Here is a 20,621-nt window from a genome sequence, read left to right on the forward strand (position 1 = left end):
GGATTACATTATATAAATAACTTAGAAGACACTTAAATATAGAAAATTTTTTAAAATTGTATTAGAAATGTAGTGATTCACACCAGTTTGAATTTAATTTTTTAAATACCGCTGAAACTGGGAAACATTGGATCGCAATTACTGCTCTAATTCCTTCATGGGATGATTGCTATTTGTCTTGCACTGTTTTCAATAATAAAAGGAATGTTCAGCTGTTGGCTGGCCTTAGTATATTGGCAGGTTTGATTGGCAGGAACAGTAAGATGCCATTCTAACTTAATTTTCCTAGTTAAAATGTTTCCACCGTTGAAAAATAAGAAATCTACCAACCAGGGTCTTTTTTTATCGTTCTTAAAATTAGTGTTTCCCTTCTGAATTCTCCTTTCCAGGTACCTAGTCTACTTAGAGTAGTCAGGTAACTTACCAAACTTAGAACTTTGTAATTTTCAATATAATCAACAACGTTGATTTAAAAATTGCATGGAACTTGGAAATTGAACTTATTAAGAAGCCCAAGTTTTTTATGTCATTCCTCTTGAGAGTGCTTTTCCATGCCTTGGTTTTAAAACATTAAAATGCAATTCTGGAACGCTTTCATTGTTAAGCATTTGGTAGAACTATTTTGTGATTTCTCAAGAATTTAGTTTTAGAACTCCTTTGGTTGTGCATTCAAACAATTAACATTTATTTGTTGTGTGCATTTTGTCTACCAGACTTTGAAATGGACTTTGGAGATAGGAAGGAAGATCAGACCCAAGCCTTGTCAGGAGCTTAAGGCTAGTCAGGCAAATATGCATACAGAGAAGATGAGGATACAATGTAAAGGGGTATCAGAAAGATCTGCATCTCAGTCTCAATGGTAACGTTCAGTGGTAAGGGAATAAAAAGCACCTTCAAGATCTCCCACTTTAAATGGTTGATATTTATGTGTCCAGTTTACTATACCCAAATCACATTCTGTCTTTCTTAGTTTTGAGGAGTCTTCTGCCTAGAAATTTGGGGCATTAAAGCATTGACTACAAAATAAAAACACTAGACTCCCTTCTTAATCACAGAGATGGTTTGCATACATTAACTTGCTTATTGCATTGTTTTCCCCCAATTTTACAATTGGCTATGAAATGTGGTTAAATACTAAACAGGCATAAATATATAAAACAGCAAGGTACATTTGAGAACTACACGTACTTTGGCAGAGAATAGCAGAATGCAAAACTGGAAAGATGGGTATGAATTAGCTCATAGATTTATCTTCATGCCCAAGAACCTTTACTTTTTTCTGTATTGTTCTGATGTCATTTCGGAAGTGAGATAGGACAGAAAAGAGATGCACATGGAGGTACCAGTTGAGGCTACTGACGACAGTCCAGGCCAGAGTTGACAAGGATCTGAACCAGGACAGTTACCTGGTTCAGGTAATGAGAGTTAGGATGTCGTGATTGATTACATGTGGGTGATGAGGGAGGGGTGATCCAGGGTTATTATCAGATCTTATTATTAACTCTGCTTGGTTAACTGAGTTTAATAACTGATACCACTTGCTACCTCTGATAGCCTGGATTTCGTGGGGGAAGAAATCTGGGGTGCTGATGCAGAGTTAGGAGTCAACAAGTATCGGTGGAAACTAAAAGCAGAGGATTGACGGGATCTCACATGGAGAAAATACTCCAAGAAAGGAGGACTGAAGGTGAAAAGTAGAGGATCCAGGTGGGGAGACTGAAATGAGGAGGAAAGTCTTGAGTCTGGTGATTCCTTGGCAGAGTGAATAATCAAAAGTGACAGGTGCAACACAGTACTTTAGTCATAAAAGTCAACTAAGAAACCAAGGTATTAGTGGCATAGTCTGTTCATACTGTGATGTATCTCCTCTATTCCAAAATCACAGAATAGTATAAGGAGAAAACAAAGATAAAACCAGGCACAAAAACAAAATAGGAACAGAAAGTCAAAGCAGTACATTGAAATGAAGTCTCGAGCTGAGTGGGGTGTGAGTCCCAGGCCCTGGGTTTGGAATCAGGGAAGAGTGGCTGGAGTTTGGTTTCTGTGGAGCAATGGGAGCAAATAGTGCTTCGTGTGCAATGCAGGAGAGAGCCAGTGCTTCCTGTGCAATGCAGGTGGGAGCCAGTGCTTCCTGTGCAATGCAGGTGGGAGCCAGCCTCCCTTCCTTGAAGCTTAAGACAGTGGTGAGCTTCCCAATCATTGGATAAGACTAAGCAAAGCTCATGCCAACCTCTGCCGGAGGCTATTGAGACCCACTAGATTGGGATGCAGGCAGAGAGGGAGAAAGCAAGAGCCAAACGGAGAGAGCAAGAACACAGACAGCTGGAGTGTGGATTTATTCCAGTTGAAATCATCTGTGTGAACCAGTCTGACAAAGGATGTTTAGAACTCAATATGATAAAGAAGTGATCATTTTTTTCCAATGATTTATACTAAAACATAAGTTGGGTAAAGGGGAGAATGGGGCTACCTCTAGGATAAATTAAAAATGATAAATAAATTTAAGAAAGAATGTCAGGAAATGGAATAAACTCTAGACAGAGTTGAAGGGGTAGAGGGTAGAATTAGTGAACTGGAAGGTAGTGCTGAAGAGTTCATCGAGAATATAGCACAGAGGTGTGTGTGTGTGTGTGTGTGTGTGTGTGTGTGTGTGTGTGTTTATGGATGACTTATATTTCTTGCTTTTTCCCAGATTTTCTGCAGTGAGGTTGTCTTGCTTTGTTAATTTTTAAATGAAAAAAAAGGAAAGTATGCAATATACAATTTATATCTGCAATTGAAGCCAATTTAGGAAAAGTTACATTTACACAAATAAAAATTTAATTTATTCAAGAAAATAAAAATCCTATTCCAATACATACTTTCCAGAGGAGAAATTAGAAACTTGGCTAGAACCCTGGTTGCATTAAGGACCTTAAAGTGACTGAAAATTCCAATTTAAAGTGCTCCCTCAAATAGAATCTGGTGCCATGTGCAGAAAGCCCAGATCGGACGTCAGTCACCGCAAAGCACAGACAATTCTGAATGGCTCACGTAGACCCGAAGCGTGTTGGTCTGCGTTGAAGTGTAGGCCTGTCTGCTGTCGTTAGCAAACTCTCCAGTTCACGGGGGCCCAGGCACATCTCACCTTGTGTAACCCAACGACAAGAGCAGATTCCTTCATGACGACTGGCTGATTTATAGCACGGTCATCTAGGTAACCTCAGTATACATTGTGGTGGTTATATGAGAAACTATGTGAGACCTCTGTGTTTTTTTCTTTTTGCTTGCTACCACCTTATCGTTGGCGCTTGCATCTCACTGTGCAGTCCCTTCTCTATCTGGCTATATTGTGTAACGTAGTATTCCATGCACATGAAATTGCAGGACGATTGCGAACGTCGCACTTATTTTGAACACCTGCCATGAACAGGGCACTCTCTGTGCACAAGGACAAAGCGGCATGGAACTTCAGTCCCAACGGTGAACTTTTTGAATGAAAGCTCACCTGGGATTTTTCATCCTGCAGCTCTAGGCCCTTCACACAAACAAGGGACTAGACTCTGTGCCGTGCCACCCTGGCGGCACCCACTCGCCACGCTTCTCCTCTTGGACCTGGCTGAGGACGGGTCAGGAAACGCAGTTAGGATTTCCTGTAAATGTAGACTCAGTGGGCTCCAGGTCTGGTCCTGGGGTGCACGTGCTTTGGTTCCTGTGAAGGCACCTTTCTTAGTTCCTAGCAATGTACTGAATACTCAGTTATTTGATGCGGCCCTCTGAGTGAATGAGCGCGCCTCTGGGTGTAAAGGTGCCTACAGGTATTTATCTCTCACATGTAAGGAGGGACAGTTGTGATTATCATTTAAAAATATGCTGTGAGATTCATGCAGCAAGTCACAGTCTGTCCCCTTCTGTCCCCAGCACGGTAAAGACGGCAGAAAACTCTCCCGTTTTGAGCAGCAGTGTCTTCCACCAGAACACTTGGCTACATTACAGAGCTTCATCTCCCCAGCCTTCTCATCCCTTCTGTTTACATCTTTTTAATTTTTAAAAAGATAGTCTTAGTTTTAAATGGCCTATTTTAATTTCATTGAAAATTGCATTAACCTCTGAGAAAAAAATAGTTCGTAAGTTATACCTTTCATTCGCAGGAAGGAGCCATGAGGGGAAATTACTATTTCCTTTGCTTTGCCCCCCTTCCCATTCCGCCCCTGAAAAATGAAAAGAAATTCATAATTGGGGCCTGGAATATTCCATCTGTGCCGAGGTCACTAAGGTTTCTGTCTCTCTCAAGGGTCCTAAATCATAGTCCATTAGTCTGCTTCCACATCGCAGCCCTGAGACGAGAGACTCCGAAGTGGGTAATACCACTGAGGAAGTAATTGCAGGCAAATGATTTATTTTTTCCTGGTCTAATAAAACCATGAAGGCCAGGCACTAAAATTCTAAAAATGTTAAACCCCAGCCAAAGAAAGACTGAAGGGACAACAGGCAGTTTATAAAGGGGCAAGAGTTAGAGAAACGCAAGTGGTGCGTACAGCTGAAGCTGAAAGGAACTTCAAAGATAATCCAGCAACCGGAGTTTTGCAGGCTGAGTAACTCGAGTCTTAAAGCTGAAGCGACACAATCAGAAATATTCAGCTCTATGGCAAAGCTAGGTTTGTCCAAGATTCTCCTTCTCTGCCCACCAGCCCTGTCAGCACACTTACACCTGAGCCTCTCGAGGTTTGTTCCTTTGTCAGCACAGCCCCGTCAAGACCCCACCCCCACAAAGGTCCACTGGTGAATGAGTGTGGGCACAGTCCCGTGGCCCCCCTCGGGATGCACCGCTCTGCAAGGCAGCCCTTGAAAGGCTCTGCGAAGGATCGCCGCAGGCAAGCTCTTCAGTTCTGTTCTATGCAGCGCCCCCAAAGTCCCCGAGGCCCCCGGGAACACTGCAGTGCCCTTTCTGCACAGCTTTCAGGGCTGGGGGCAGACCCCACAGTGCGCTGGAGGTGAGGTGTTGCCCGAATGTGAGATTTCGAACACTGGAGTAACTACAAATTTATTCAGAGGAGAAAGATGAAAAATATCGGACTAACACCTTATTGGCTAGTGTCTTTAGGGAAACAGTGTTGTGAAGGGAAAATATTTTATGCCTTAAAACCAATGCTAAAAGCGGTTGTTTTCATAGTACTTTGCTGCTAATAAGGCTGCCAACATCAACTTTATTAAACTTAGAAAGCTCAGTTCAAGGGTATACCTTCTGTTTGTTTTCCAGGACACTGTCATTTATGATCGACTGGCAGAGACCTCAAAATACAAAGAAATTACCCTAAAACATTTAGAGCAGTTTGCTACCGAAGGTGAGTGTAATATTGTAATGTAGCACGATTAAAATTTCTAACACAATCGTAGACTACTGATATCCTGCGGGATCATTGTTACTATAGCGATTCCTAAAGCAAAGTAACGATTCCTGTTGATTATTTACACTATGCTGTACACTATTCCCACCCATTATTTGTATTTTACTTTCTTGTACTTTAATATTCTGAGAGATTTTTTCCCCTTCCTTTTAGACCTAAGGGTCTAAAAATTTGTATAGGGTCTATAAATTGGTCCACGTTTTGGAATGGATACTAGTTAGAGTTTAAATGCTTCCCTTTGTACCTCCAGCTCTGCAGAAGGAAAAGAAACACCAGGCAAAGAACTGGGTATTCTGATCTGAACTAAAAAGAAAAGAAATAAGTAAACCCATACAACTATTTAAATAGTTATGCAACCTCTGTGTGAGGCCTAAGAATCCATGATAACAAGCTTAGTCCTTTCTCTCTTCCCCACCCACCTGCATGATTGGGACCACAAGACAGCCTGCAGTGCAGGCAGAGGACCTAGAGTAGGCGGAAGGAAGCGAGCGTTGTTAAACATTAGGGTCAGACATCCAGGAATTTGTAGAATCTCAAGTCTACATTTAACGGAAGCGGCCGGAGCTGAGTAGCTAAACCTCCCATCTAACGTTTCACTCCTGTCTTCTGAAGCTGGAACTGGTGCCAGTGACACCACGCCTGACCTCAAATCAAATCCTTTTTCCCCTTAATCCAAACTGTGGAAAGATAGGAATGTTTCAAAGCACTCAGCTTTGAAAAGCGAGGACATAAATAATGTCCTCCCAGTTTTCCTCCAGAAATGCAAGAGCATAGAGAGACCCGTCCATAGGGTTCAGATTCCTTAATGTGAAACCTCAGACGGCTTGGCAGGCAGAGCCTCCCCAGCATGCAGCACAGCGTCCTGATGGGTGGAGCAGCCCCCTCCGCGCTGGTTGTGATGTTACAGACACGCCGGCTCTTAGACAGATCCAGATTGGCAGGGCCTCCACCCCCACCCGTCCTTTCTGGCCCTGGTCTGAACAACACTTCCACTCCATGGTTATCCCAGGGTAAGTTTCCAGCCAAGTTTCCAAAAGAGAAAAACATGTTCTACTGTGGCCCCCAAGATTTAAGTTCTTCTCTCAGTGATGTGGCAATAGACAACCCTACTACTTTCTTGGAAGGTCAAGTCCTCTGGGTTCTTGACATCCTCTGTTCTTTGCTCCTTGTTTCAGACAGGTTCCCCGGGCATATTTTATTCAACCTGAGATCATTAGCACCTAGTTATTCTGAGAGTTAAATGAACTTGAGCAAAGGCCTTGTCTTTTCGGAAACCTCGTTAACTATATTTGCCATGGCTGACAGAGGGTCTCTGCCTCTTCCTTGTCCCAACCCCTCGACTTTCTTCTGGCTGAAAGTGGCCCCCAAGTGAGTTATGAAATCGATGGACACCCAGGACTGAGAGCAGGTCACCTCGAGCATCACCTTTGATATTTTCCCCAAGGTGTTTCTGATGGGAGGTTTTTTTGGTCACAGTTCCTCCATTTTTTAAACTTTTTTATGACTACAAATTTCTGGTGGTAAAGAGCAATAACAAACACAACCCCATATCCCATAAGAGGAAGGCGGCTCTCCCAGTAGGCCTCACGGGGGTTCTTCTTCCCTTCATCAGCATCTACGAAGCCAGTAAGGTGAGCCAGCCACTGTGCTTAGCACTGGAGTTACAGCCTGGCGGGGTTCCTGCTCTCCAGGAGAACTAAGCTAATGCAGGAGATCCACAAGAAAAACAATGAAAGATTGTCATTCACACCCCAGCAGTGTTTGGGGGTTTCTGCCCAGGGGTCCGAGTGAGAAGAGGGTGCTTTCAAGAAGTGATTTTAGGAACTGAGTCTCCAAGTAGATGCAAAACAGACAGCCGAGGGGAAGGGAGGGGAGAGGGTGGGATGGAGAAAAAGCGAACGGCAGTGCAAAGGTGCTGGTTTGCAGGAAGTAAACGGCAGAGCGCGAGGTTGAAAACAATTGGTGTACAGCGAGCGAGCCAGACTTCAGGGTTTGGACTTCATTCTGGGGGAACAAGGGAAAGACTACAAGCAGAGGCGTAACCTGGGTAAATCAGGTTTTTAGAAAAGTCACTCTAGGCCTGGAGGAGGGATTGAAGGAGCTGGGAAATAGAAGCAGGGTGCCAATTTTAAAGGCTAAGGAAACATTAACATACATTTTACCCTCAGGTATTATCATACTTGAATCGGACTTCAACATATTGTTGCAATTAAATGCATGTTTTCTAAACGAGACTTTGTTACATAAAAGTGGAAGTGTCAGACTTCTGAATCAAAGTTTATTTGGTGTTGGGGGTGTATGCTACCTTTTTCAGGATTAAGAACTTTGTGTTTTGCTGTGGCTGAGATCTCAGAGGGCGACTTTCGGGAGTGGCGAGCGGTCTATCAGCGCGCATCGACGTCTGTGCAGAACAGGCAGCTCAAACTCGAGGAGAGTTACGAGTTAATTGAAAAGGTACGTGGAAGACTGTTTTGCTCATATAGAAAGTGTGGTTTCCAGACAACTACAGCCTTTACTCAAGGGGCCAATAAAATAGAAATCAAAATGTCTTGACATACCACTTACTGTTGAATCTCCTCTGGTCTAAGCATTGACAAATCTTAATACCACTTAACGTTTCTGCTGAAAAGTCTCTGGAATGACTGCGTGTAGATCTTTACTCATGTCACAGTTTTGGAGCTCAAACTAGAAGTTAGTTTAGTCTAGCGATCTCCTTGCCCTTGTATTTATTCCATCACCTCCGTGCCACCGGAGACCCACATGCTCCACTCCACACACACAGGCGTGGCAGCCAAGTGACAATGCATGTGCACATATCATTAAGGAAGGTGCGTAATGTGTTATTCAAAATAATAGAATGAATATATTGCTTATGTGCCTCTGGAACTAACAGTGACGATGTGGCAGTCGGAAATTATGCATCCGTCGTTTCTGTCACAACTAAAATTATCCTCATTTTACTCTTCCAGAGGCCAAGGCTATTCAGCCCCAAAACGATAGACACACTGTGGTCCATGCTGTACAAATACCAAAAAATCCTGCTTCCTTACTAAGAGTAGCAAACATTTTTATATAGTACTTACTGTGTACCAGGTGCAACTTGTAGCACCTGAACCTATTAACTTATTAAATCTTCCCAACATCCCTTCAAGGTAGGTACCATTAATTCAGTTTTACAGATGAAGAAATCATGCCACAGAGAAGTTACGTAATCTGGCTGAGATTGTACAGCTCGTAAGAGGACAAACCAGAATTCTCACTCTGGCTCCAGAGTTCATGCTCTTCGCCACTCAAGTATCTTCATTCTAACCTTTAACTTTCCACTCAGTAACTTCCTTCAACTGCATTCATGTTTGTACTGCATGGAATCAAGCTTCCTGTTAGCTGCAGCGCATTTGACCTTGCTTTCGGGCGAGTAAAAGCCGACAGTGTTCTTCCGCCTTCCACTGCCCTTGTGCCCGCCCCTCTGGGAAATACCCTGGTTCTCTGTGTTGTGTGCAGTTGCCATATGTGGCTCTAGATTCTGTCCTCCTGTGCCCTCGATAGATAATGATTGCTTCGGGAGCTGGTTCGTTTCTCATCTCTCCCTCGTATTTGAATTTATTTTTGCATCCTGCTTTTTTCTCAGATGACTTGTGATAGCATGTGAGATACCTTTCGACCTGATAACCGTCCCACCCCCAATTTTACATCTGCACACATAGCTTGAGGCTTATTCTCTTAATCAACTCATGAAATTTCTCTCTCTTTTTCCTAACATACTCACACACGATTGTCTTGGGGTATGATGTGGAGAAATAAAATCATATTTTATTTATGAGACCATGACCATAATCTTTCAGTTTCTCCAGCCAAAGTCACATGTCTTGAAGCACTAATGGTGTTGATTTTTAATCTTTTGCTTTTCATACCCTTCAAGAGTTAAAAAAATAAAAATTCACCCAGTTTGGAAATGCTCCGATCTCCTTTCTACACAGCCTGAATATAATGTAGCCAGCTTTTCCCCCCATGCTAATGAGATGGGATTAATATATGATAAGTGATGCAATAACATGTTTGAAAATGGATTTTAGATACTAAATTTTGTTTCTTTGTGAAGCATACTGCAGAAAACTCTGGAGTTGGATGTTTAATTTGCCCCACATTTTTGTTCTGAATGCCTTGGAGTTTATAGGTTACATTTTATTGGTTAAACAATGGTGGTGGTTGTGTGTGTATATGTAATACCTGTTATTAAAAGCCTTGTGCTTTCCATCTTTAAATAAAGTAGATGTTCAACCTTTCACCAGCAGATGGCAACTGTGAGTCATGTTGAAATTTATGTTGCCTGGGGCTCAATCCATGACACTTCTGTGTATATTTTCAGTTTGCAAATACAGAAGTCTCGCTTACAGCTACCTGGTACCTGAAATAAGTGGAAAGGGTAATTTATAGCTGGTTCCTCTTTAGTTCGTGATAAGCCGTGGTCTCTAAGTTTTATTGAAAAATCTAAGACCCAGAAAGGTTACAGTTGTCTTGCTCAGCCAACACGTTTCAAAGGACTGGTTTCCTGATCCATCCCTACCCCTGACGCCATAGTCTCATTCATTTATTCACACTGGGTGGTTAGTAGATACTGGCTAGTATGCACAAGCCAATAAGGAGCACTGGGCCGTGGCCTGCTGAGTGCCCTGGTCTGAACAGATTCCTCAGGGGTAACTTTGCAATGAGCCTCAGATTACTCTACCAGTTACCGGAGAGCAGAGGTCTTTTAGGGGGAAAGACTAGGCACAGTGACAAGAAGGAGACCTGTGCACCTGACAGCCATTTCTCTGAAAAATTCCTTCTCCAACCCTGATGGCTCAGCATCTCTAGAGCCAGGATGACACCATGCCTTCGTGAGTCGGAGCTTCCACGCTTCGTCAAAACCAGCTGGGCCTACCATTGGGTAGGACAGCGGTGACTGCCATCGAAGCCATCCTAGGGAGGCAGTGCCACACGTCAGCCCACAGACCCTGCTGGTGTGTCACCTGGCTTTAGATGCAGCTGTCACCGTGTGCAGTTCATCCATTTGGCTCTTTCCTTGGCTGTTTTAATTGAGGTGTATTGATTGTGTAATCTTTTTAAATGCAATTGGAATCCTTTTTTATGTAGAACATACTAGTGGACTTACCACGTAAGAGAGTGCATTTTAAACTGAGAGTGGTTCTCAAATCTCTCTCTCCCCCGTCCCCCTCCCATTTTCCAAACAAAATATTGCCTGAATCATAATTTACACATAATCTATAAATATTGATAGAGAAAGATAAAAGAATGGCAGCTCTGGTTAAGGAGTGGGGACTGCAGAGAGGCCCAGCTTGTCTCTCCCGTCTGCCTTAACCTTGTCCTCTTCATGGTTCGCGAGCACAACCCTGGGGCTCCACTGAGCACAGTTTAAAAACCAAATCCTCTTCCATCCGTGGCAGAAGTTTCTAGAAAGTGTGCTCTCAGAATCGCTATGAACATTTCCCCTCACTTTTCAGGAAAAGATCAGAACATCCTTGTCCTGGACACACTGTTTCTGAACCCATTTCAGTGAATAATGCCGCGTGCCCTTGGCTGGTTCACGGTAGTGTTGCAGTAAAGACATCCAAAATGCGAAAGCTGTGTAGAGCTTTTCCTGAAACAAGAATATCTTCCATCTGTAACAAAATAAGTGAAAATTTTGTAATAAGACTAAGGTTGTACTTTTAAACCCTGCTCTCTATCTTATCCCTCCCATGTTTGTTCCAACAAGCAATTCAGTTTTTGAAATGTAGTTAAAGCCTTATTCCTTTGGGGGCTGTAACTTTTAGCAAAGCTGGAAAAATATGCAAATAGGCCACGAACATCCCAGGAGACCATGACATTTGTCCCTTGGTTCAGAGCTTTGTCACTTCCAAGCACCAGAATGCACTCCCTCTGCTCTGGGGCACGCCAAAGAAAGGAGGGGAGGATGGTGAAAAAATCCTCCGGGTACTTTTGTCCCTGTTGACGGTCACTGTTAGATGGGAAGATTCGGGATTTTTACATTCATCTATAAAATACCATCTCTGCTACAAGTTGCACAGTTTGGACTCATTCTAATGGTAAACATTTCACAATTTAAAAAATAAGGCTAATGCTGTATTACTTCAAGATGTTACTGAAGCATCTTTTTTTCTGTTATTAAATATAGGCCAAGAGGTGACATTTATTACTAGGAAGGAAAAATTATTCGGGAACAAGAAGAACATTGCGAAAAAAAAAAAAAGATTGTTAGAGTCCTACCAGATACTTGAGGTGACCTGACCCAGTTTGAGAATTGTCACATCACTTTGGGTGTGTGGACAGTAACACCTCCTCGTCTCTCTTAGTCACAGCGTGAGAGAATTTACAGTTGTCTCATGCTTTCAGGCAGCACACTTGACCTGTTTTCCTTCTTTAACCTCATTCTTTTGAAAGATAATTAATGTATTTGGACTTGTAATTTTAGATTATGAAACCGCTGTCCTGTCCGTCTGTATTTTTTAATTGAGTTTACTGGGGTGGCGTCGTTTCGCCCAGCCATGCAGGTTTCAAGTGCACGACTCAGCAGAACGTCATCCGCACTGTGCATCGTGTGCCCCGCCCCAGCAAAGCCTCTTTCCGTCCCCATCCCCCCTTGCTCTCCACCTCCCCCACTCCCTCCTTAGACTACATTTTTTAAATTCAGGTATTTTGAAAGTAAATTAAGCATTTATTTATTTGTACTATGTCAGGAAAAATATCAGATAAGTAACAATAATAATGAAATTTTGTGCTTCAAGACCAATGGTTTCTCTGCAATTTCTCACCTTCTTTGATCTGCCACTTTACATTCATTCCAACATATTTCTGAGACACAAGGGGTTTTTTTGTTCATTTGTTTTTTTGGTTTTTTTGGGGGGGCTGGGGGGAGCCACACTCATACTTGTGCTGCTGGATTCCTCTGAAAATTGATGGTGCAGAGGGCTGTGATCTTAGTTATCGGGAAGATATTATAATTAAATGAGTGTTTGAAATATGAAGGTAAATAGCTTTTTGAAATTTTCGTTACATTTATTTGCTTCAGTAGACAAGTTCAGTTGCATCTTTAGCATTGCATAAATTACAGATTAATCACTTCTCATGTTTACGAACGCAAATTATTTATCGTGAGCGTCACAGAACACGGAGTGAGACATTATACCTGTCTGGGATGGGCAGTGATTGAAGCCGTGTTTCCTAGTGATAAATTGTTCTTTTCCTCTTCTGAGGAATGGATTGTGAAACGTTTTTTAAAAATGAAAACATATCCAATACTTCTATCTGTTAAAGGTTTTTAAAGACATTACGGGTCTGAGGACCCTTTCTTAGCTGAAGAGCGTAGATGTGTCCCTCTCGTTACTGCGCCTCCTTTCACGGTGCTTCGTTCGGGGCGGCGGCTCCTTACAGGTCGGAGGTTTGTACGGCCCTGCACCAAGTGGGTCTGTGGATGCCATTTCCCAAGGGCTTTTGTTCACTTTGTGTCTGTCAGGTCACATTTTCGTAATTCCCGCAGTATTTCTGACTTTTTCATTATCATAGCATCTGTTCTTTGACCCGTGATCAGCGAGTGACCGTTGAGGTTACTGTTGTAGTTGTTTGGGGCGCCCTGCACCGTGCCCATGTGAGGCGGTGAACTGAACGGAAACATGGAAGTGTTCTGAGGGGCCCCCCACCAGCTGCTCCCCGACTCTCACGCTCCTCTGGCCTCCTTCTTCCCTGAGACACCATAGTATTGAAATTAGGTCAACTAGTAACCCTGCAGTGGCCCTTAAGTGTTCAAGTGAAAGAAAGGGTCAGTCGACTCGGCCGACTTCATAGCTGTCCTATTTTAAGAAATTGCCACGGCCACCCTGACCTTCAGTGACCACCACCCTGCTCAGTCAGCAGCCATCCACAGCGAGGCAAGACCCTCAACAAGATACACACACTTGAGTGAAAGCTCAGATGACGTTTCGCATTTTTTAACAACAAAGTATTTTTTAAGGTATGGACGTGGTCCTTCGGACATAATTCTCTGGCACACTTAGTTGGCTACAGTATAGTGTAGACGTAACTTTTACAGGCACTGGTTGTAGGTTGTAGGAAACCAAACACTTCATCTGCCTCACTTTACGAGGACACTCACATTATTGTGATGCTCTGGACCCGAACCCGCAGTATCTCCCCAGCATGCCTGTAATCAAAGAGTTGTGTTTCAGCATCAGCTGGCTGTCCTTTGAATCAGACAGCAATACTGTGTTTTCTACCCATTTTGAAACTTACGATGAAGATATATCCTCCACTCGACTGAAGCTTCGTGAGGGTCGGGACTGTCTCCGTGGTGTTCATTCCGGTGTCTCCAGTGCTGGCCGCTCGGGCCTGTGTGAATCACTCACTGAATAGTCGACAAACAAGTGAGTGACTCCGTTAAATGATGGATTCAGAAGCTAAATGTACCTGGTAGGCGTTTGCTTAATGAACGCCTGACTCCCGGCACTGATGGAGTTCTCGCTTTCCACACACGGAGGATGTTGGTATCACTGTGTGGTCCACTAAGGATTCATTTGGGGACATATTAGAAAAGGAGCTAATAATTTCAAAGAATGCATTCTTTAGAAATTTAGACTCAATCATTTTTAAAAAACCTGTCTTTCAAGTGATGTCATGTATGAATGTGAGAAGCATATGGTTGGAAAGATTCAACAACAAATGCCAAACACTTGGCGGGCTCTGTTCTGGGCTCAGGGGCACAGCAGGGGAAAAGGGACGAAAAATCCGCATCTTTATTTTAGTGGTAGGAGATGGGCAATAAACTGATCTTTTTACATACACTATTTCCTTTACTCGTCCCCAAAATACTGTTGACATTTCTGGGATTTTTTCTTTTTTAAAGACTGCCTTGATGTGGCATAATAGAGATCGACCATCACACTCAGTGTGACTAAGTACAACAGTTTAGCGCCCTTTGCAACACGTGGCAACCAGTGGTTTAGAGGATTCCTGAAGAAATATAAAACTTAATGGGAAACAGGGCTTTTCTTGAACATGCGTGACTGCCAAGTCCACAGTAACTTCTGTATTAGAACGGAATGCTTTTTCAGATAAAACTACCACTTCTATTCTTAGTAGCTGCAAATATCACTTTTGTTTGTACTAAAAAGTGAAATGCACTAGCTGAAAATTTACATGATGTACTGGTGATTTGGTGGTTTAAAATTCCGGTAGTTTCCTATTTTACTGTTGGCTTAAGAACATTTGCAATCTGTGGGCTCATCTACTAGTAAGACCTGCAACTTTTTGAGTATCTACTAAGCTCCAAGCCCCTCTGCTCTTTACCCTGATTGTTTAGCTCGGGGGGCCTGTAAACGGGGGTACACGAGATGATCCATTGGGGTGGGCGAGAAAATGTGACAGCCTCTGTTTCTGCTTCTGTTTGATCTCATCTCTTTTATACTTTCTGCTTCTCGTTTTGCGATGTATATAATTTATTAATCTTAACAAACCAAATATGTTACACAAAAACATTGCAATGTCATAAATAAGTACTCAGCATTTTCTCTAAACATACTATACACACAGAAAAAAAGGCGTTGAATGATCGATCTGATTTCATCCTCAGAACAACCCGCTTAAATCCGTATCGTTGGCCTGAATGTGCTGATGCAGAAACTGTCAGGGAAGTGAGGCTACTTGCTGAAGGACACGAGCCAGGGGTTGGCGGAGTGGGGAGTTCAAAGCCCGGCTCTGTCTTAATTCCATGTTCTTCTGCCGGCTGGGTTTAGGAGAAAGCAAGAATGTGTGTAAAGCGTAGTAGGTGTGAAAAACAAAGTGGAACCAAACATGGAGTTGCGTAGTCCCTAGGTGGGCATTGGGATCGGGAGGCCTCGGTGTGTGGGGACACATCCGCTTAGTAAATCAGGCAGCCTCTTATGTGCTCTACGGAATGGAATGTGATGGACAATTTTCCTTTCAAATGAAGGGGGAAATGTGTTTTTCAGAATTTTCTCTCCCCTCGTCTCTAAAATCTTCTTGTTTAAAATACTTAAGATTTCCTTAGAACTCTAATCACATGCGTCTCCACTCTGGCCCGATAGATTTCTCATTAGGAACACTTCGTGGTAGACTTCCCACCCCGGGTATTACTGTCCTCTCGCTCAGATAAGATGGATGTGTTGTTTTTGCAGGCAACACCCCATCGCCTCTCAAGTCCTGATTCTTTTCAGCTGGGTGTGTGAATTCTGGCCTTATTCGGAAAACCCTTGGCTGTGTGAGAGTTCAAATGTGATTTCTGTGGTTCAAAAAGCACCAAGCTAAAATGCACTTCTTGGCCTTGAAACATTTAACCGATTGCATCCTCCAGAAAGAGGGCGGTGAGCCATTCCCGCGATGTAACACCGTTAGTCTTCGTGTGCTCTGGTCCAGGCTAACCAGTCCAGGTCTGAGATTCTCTTCTTTTAAATAAAACTCCATTGTTGCATGCTCAAAGATGTTGAGAAGGAAAAGCATGAGGGTGAATGATGCCCAGTGGAGTGCAGAGCAGAGAGGAGCCCGCCAGCCCATTGGATGCAGCATTTATAATGCCTGAGAATCCCAGAGTCACCAGCACATCCCTGTTCTGGGGATGTGTCTGCAAGCCAAAGAGGATGATGGTCGCAGTCGCCTGTGGCCCAGTCTTGTGGCCTCCATTCTTCCTAATCTGTCCCTAGTGGGTCACCAGTGAACTCTTGGAAACCCACATCTGATTCTGTCGCTCCCCTTGTAAAATCCTTCCCTACATGCCCTCTGCTTGGGCATCCTCAACATAACATGCAGCCCCTTCAGTCTGCATTCCCTGCTGGCTTCTCCAGACTCATCTTTTCCTCGCAGACTGCTCAAAAAAGTTTGAAACAACTGACCCACTTCCATCCTCCAACAACCCTCCTGAAGGAGCACATTGAAGTCAATGCCACACCTCACTTCCATTTATTGTTTCCATATTGACTACATGGCAACTTCTCAAACACAATATGCTTTTGCATACCTCTGTCTGTGCAATGCGATTTCTTCTGTTTGGAGTTCCTTGCCCTCTCCCTCCCCCACCTCTCCTGATTGCTCGGCGGACTCTTAACTCTTCAGTTAGGACTTAAGGTCAAGTGTTAACTCGTGTTGGGTAGGTTTTGGAGCCACCCAGACCAAGAAGATACATCTTTCCTGTGTTGATCCTTTGCTCACACAGAAAAGTTTGTGTTTACTTTGGAGACCGCGTGCACCATGCAGTGATGTGATCAGTTGGAGAGGAGCAGTACTTCTCTCTGGTGGCAAGAAGGCTTATAGTCTAGGACTGCCAAGAGAGGAAGGAGACCTGAGGCCAGGGTGGAAGGCCGGGGCCTGCTTGGTCAAGGACACGTGTGCAGCTGTCTGTCCAGACGCAGCCCGGGGCAGAGATGGGCTCCTCACAAGCATCCCGCACCACGGAGTCGGCACACCCACAGGGGCCAGATCCACTCACTGCCTCTCTCTATATTGAATAAAGAAAGTTTTGCTGGAACACAGCTCTGCCCATTGGTAACAAATTGTCTTTAGGTATTTTCATGCTGAATGACTGAATAGTTGCAGAAGAGAAAGTCCGGCCCTCAAACTGAAGTATCTACTGTTTGTTCCTTTATAGAGAAAAAAAAAAAAAAGTCCCTCTTGCTCTAGAAAGCAGTTCCCAGAGTTCGGTCCTCCAGCCAGTAGTAGCCTTGCCACCACCGCACACCCCCCCAGGCCTCACCCCAGACCCATGCAGGGAGAAACCCTGGGCATGGGGCCCAGCGGCCCATGTGCAGCAAGCCCTTCAGGTGACTCAGAAGACCTCCTGTCTGGCTTCCTGGCCCTGAGGTTGTGACGTGGGCTTGGTGACAGCCAGGCAGAGGCTGGGAGAAACAGAGATCAGTAAAAGGAAGGGAACCCAATCAGGAAACAAGGTAGGGGTATGGGGAGCGGGGATCCAGACAGTCTCTAATGATGCATCCGAACTGTGAATTCCATGAAGAAGGAACTCACCATTGTGTCCCACCACCTCACCCAGCACTACCTGCGTGTGTGTTTGTGAGTGAATGAATGCAGGCTTGGAATGGGTCCCAAAATGTGACTCTGGGTCCGGCATGTGGCATCAGAGAAAGGTACATCTGGAATGTGTGGCTCAGGACTGAGGCTGAAATCCATTTACAGCAAGAAAATATTACTAAAGGCTGAAGAGCAGTGGCATGTTTAAAAACGGAACAGAATTCTTTCATTCAGTCTCAGTTTTACTCCCCATTCCCTGCCTTGGGCTGGGCGTTGGTTCTGGGGATTTCGTCCTTACCGTCATTGCTCAGCTGTACCTCTGTGTGACCTTGGATGATTTACTCAAACTTCCCAAAGCTATTAACTGAATTAACAAATGTGAAGCACTTAGTGTCTGGTACATTTCCTCTATTAAGGAAATATTTTGTCGTACTCCTAGTCACAATCTTATTTCATGGAGAAAAAAAAAAGGTTACCAAATATTACTAGCATTTTACCCATTATGGACTCCAGTAGTAAAACTTTGCTTATCAATATTATTTCTTTATTTGTCTTTAAGGAGATTTCTGCCAAACAGTTCATGTTGCAATCCGAAGCCTGAGTTGATCTGAGTTTAATTGTTATACCTTTTGCCGCTCAGGAACATATCACAAACTTAAAAAAAAAAAAGTACTAAAAAAATATTTGGTAATATGGAAATAGGTCACTTTAAGGTTCTGTTATTTAGCAAAATATACATGTGTTGGTAAAAAATAGAATATCTAAATCTATCATAATACATTTCACCCTACAGTTTTTAAGAACTCTGTGTGAAGCTTTTCATATTCACTAGGGCTGAAGTTTTCTATTTATATGCCTTTTGAAGAACTGTGCATATATTATGAACAAAGAAGAAAATAAGATTATCGAGGGCTTTACTAGGTGAATAAATATTATTTCGTGATTTTTCAGTGATAAGTAAATCTCTATTATGTCAAGGAGTCATCAACTTGAAACCTTTATAACTCTTGGCAGAGTGACATTTTGAAAGTTAAATTAGTATTTGGTTCTTTTTTTTTTAATTCCATAAATGCCATGGGAATTTTATCATGTTTCAACACTTGCTGAATATGAAATTCCCATAGTGCCCATTAGGGGCCATCTGCGTAAGGTAATACGTGTTTGGGATGAAATTGATTATGGCCTAAACACTCCTGTGTTATGATCAGGAAAAGCATGCAAAGTTCACATCTTTTTTCCTAATGATCATTATGTAGCTAAAGATATTAATTTCCAGAGGCAGGGCAGCCTGTCACTCGAGATCCTAATCTCACAATAAGGGACACCAGGGCTGCAGGAAAGGAGGCTGGAGAGACTTCCACTGAAATTAGTAAGTGCTGGACTCTAGGAGCTTGTGGGATACAAGGCAAATTAGCAGGCTTTGGAACACATTAGTTCCTTTATAAGCATCAAAGTGAGCCCATTGCAGTTCTGCTGAATATTCAGGAATATTTTGTTACCCTTTAGAAATCCTGTTACGGCCACCAACAGGCTTCAAGTTCACCTTCCCTGTAACTTTGATCAGTGTATACATTGCTGGTCCAACCTCCTTGGTCCTGGTTAAAAGGAAAATTAGCAGGCTTTGGAACACATTATTTCGAGAAGTCGAGAATGGAGAAAAGGATATATTATTTTTGCCTGTCTTGAACATGTTTTTCCTTTTACCTGTGTGAAACCAGGTGCTATCCTTCTTTCAAATATGTTTTCAATGTTATCTTCTCAGTGTGTTTTATTTTTATTAGATCTGTGCGTGGTAGTGTAAACCTGTGTACTTCCTGGGCTCATTTATCCACCTAGAAGAGAACTAGAAAACATACGAATGTACTTGTTTATATGTTTCTGACAAATGCATTCCCATCTTGCCTCACACATTCTCTACCTTGTCTATTTGTGAAACATGCTACAAAAAAATAATTTTTTTGTTTAGAAAATTTTGAGTGTTTGTATTACCAAACTATCCCCATGATCATCTTAAAATCTCATCAGGTCTCTGTAGACTATATGGCGTTTGGACACGGCTGTATCCTGGTCTTCCCTGGGATATGGGCCAGAATGAGTTAGGATCGAATTCCCTAACAGTATTGATAGTATTGGTAAAGAATTGATAGAATCATTGTCTAAACATTAAAATACAGCGATTGCGATGTTGGCATGTTGATGCTGAACTGTCCTTCCCCTTCATTCTTGAACTTCTTGATGATAATTGTTCATCAGGTTATGATAGATTTCAAGTCTGCTTTCCATTAAAGATAACGAAATAATACTGTCTCCTTATGAAGGAAATTTGCCTTCCTGTCTTGTATTTTATATACTAAGAAGTCAGGCATCAAGTGTTTCTAATAGCTGTGTAAGTTACTTGGAATGTATTGAAAAGAAAATGGTCTAGAGTGTAACAATTCTTACTAATATCTGGATTTTAAATGTTTTCTTTCGGCCGCTCGCTCACTCAGCACACGTGCTGATACAAAGATGAACAAGACTACCAGAGTCATACACGTAAACAGCTAATCTTAGCATGATCAGTTCAGATGTGTGAAGAAGAGCAAAGTTCTATCAGCACAGCAGAGAGGAAAACTTGTTCTAAGAGAGGAAGGAAAGCTTCAGAGAAGCAGTAACTTTTGAGTGCGGCCTTACAAAACCAGCCAAGTGTTTCCAGACAAGGAGATGGGAGCTGCAGGTGTGCATACCCACACAGAAACACGCACACGTGCACATGGACATACAAACAGTAATGCTGTGCACGCCCATCTGTATTTAAGCACGTGGCAGAGACGTCGGCTGGCTGATTTATCACCATGTCCCTCCTCCTTCTGACTGTCACCTCCACTATGGAGGCTTGAAAAGCTAAATACTAATAATAATCAGGGTTGGACATATTTAGAGATACACTGAGGACTTTTAGAAACATTTTTTGCTTTTCAAAGAAGACACAGATACAGTTGGTATTACCCTCTTCTTGTCTTCTTTATGGCTGTTATAATTCTAGCAGGGACGGCCACCCGGAGACGTGGACAGAGATCTAGAGAATGAGCTGAGATACGGCTGGCCACCAAGCAGATAGCCACAGCTACCTGCTTCAGTACTGCTTACATAAGGAAAACTGAATTTTTATTAAAGCTATTGTTAGTCAGATTTTTCTGTTTTTAGCAAAAAGTACTCCTAATC

General features: G+C 42.9%; 1 protein-coding gene across 7 annotated transcripts in view; it reads left to right on the forward strand.

The window, feature by feature from the left end:
• ATP8A1 (ATPase phospholipid transporting 8A1) overlaps positions 1-20,621 on the forward strand; it is a 211,340-nt gene that overhangs the window by 105,614 nt on the left and 85,105 nt on the right. For all 7 annotated transcript variants that reach the window (XM_071221301.1, XM_024573893.3, XM_024573897.3 and 4 more), the window contains 2 exons: positions 5,240-5,324; positions 7,702-7,841. In XM_071221301.1, the coding sequence (XP_071077402.1) occupies positions 5,240-5,324; positions 7,702-7,841 (225 nt within the window). The remainder of the gene's footprint in view (positions 1-5,239; positions 5,325-7,701; positions 7,842-20,621) is intronic.

The sequence above is a fragment of the Desmodus rotundus genome, chromosome 4 (assembly GCF_022682495.2).
Source record: "Desmodus rotundus isolate HL8 chromosome 4, HLdesRot8A.1, whole genome shotgun sequence".
NCBI lineage: Eukaryota > Metazoa > Chordata > Mammalia > Chiroptera > Phyllostomidae > Desmodus > Desmodus rotundus.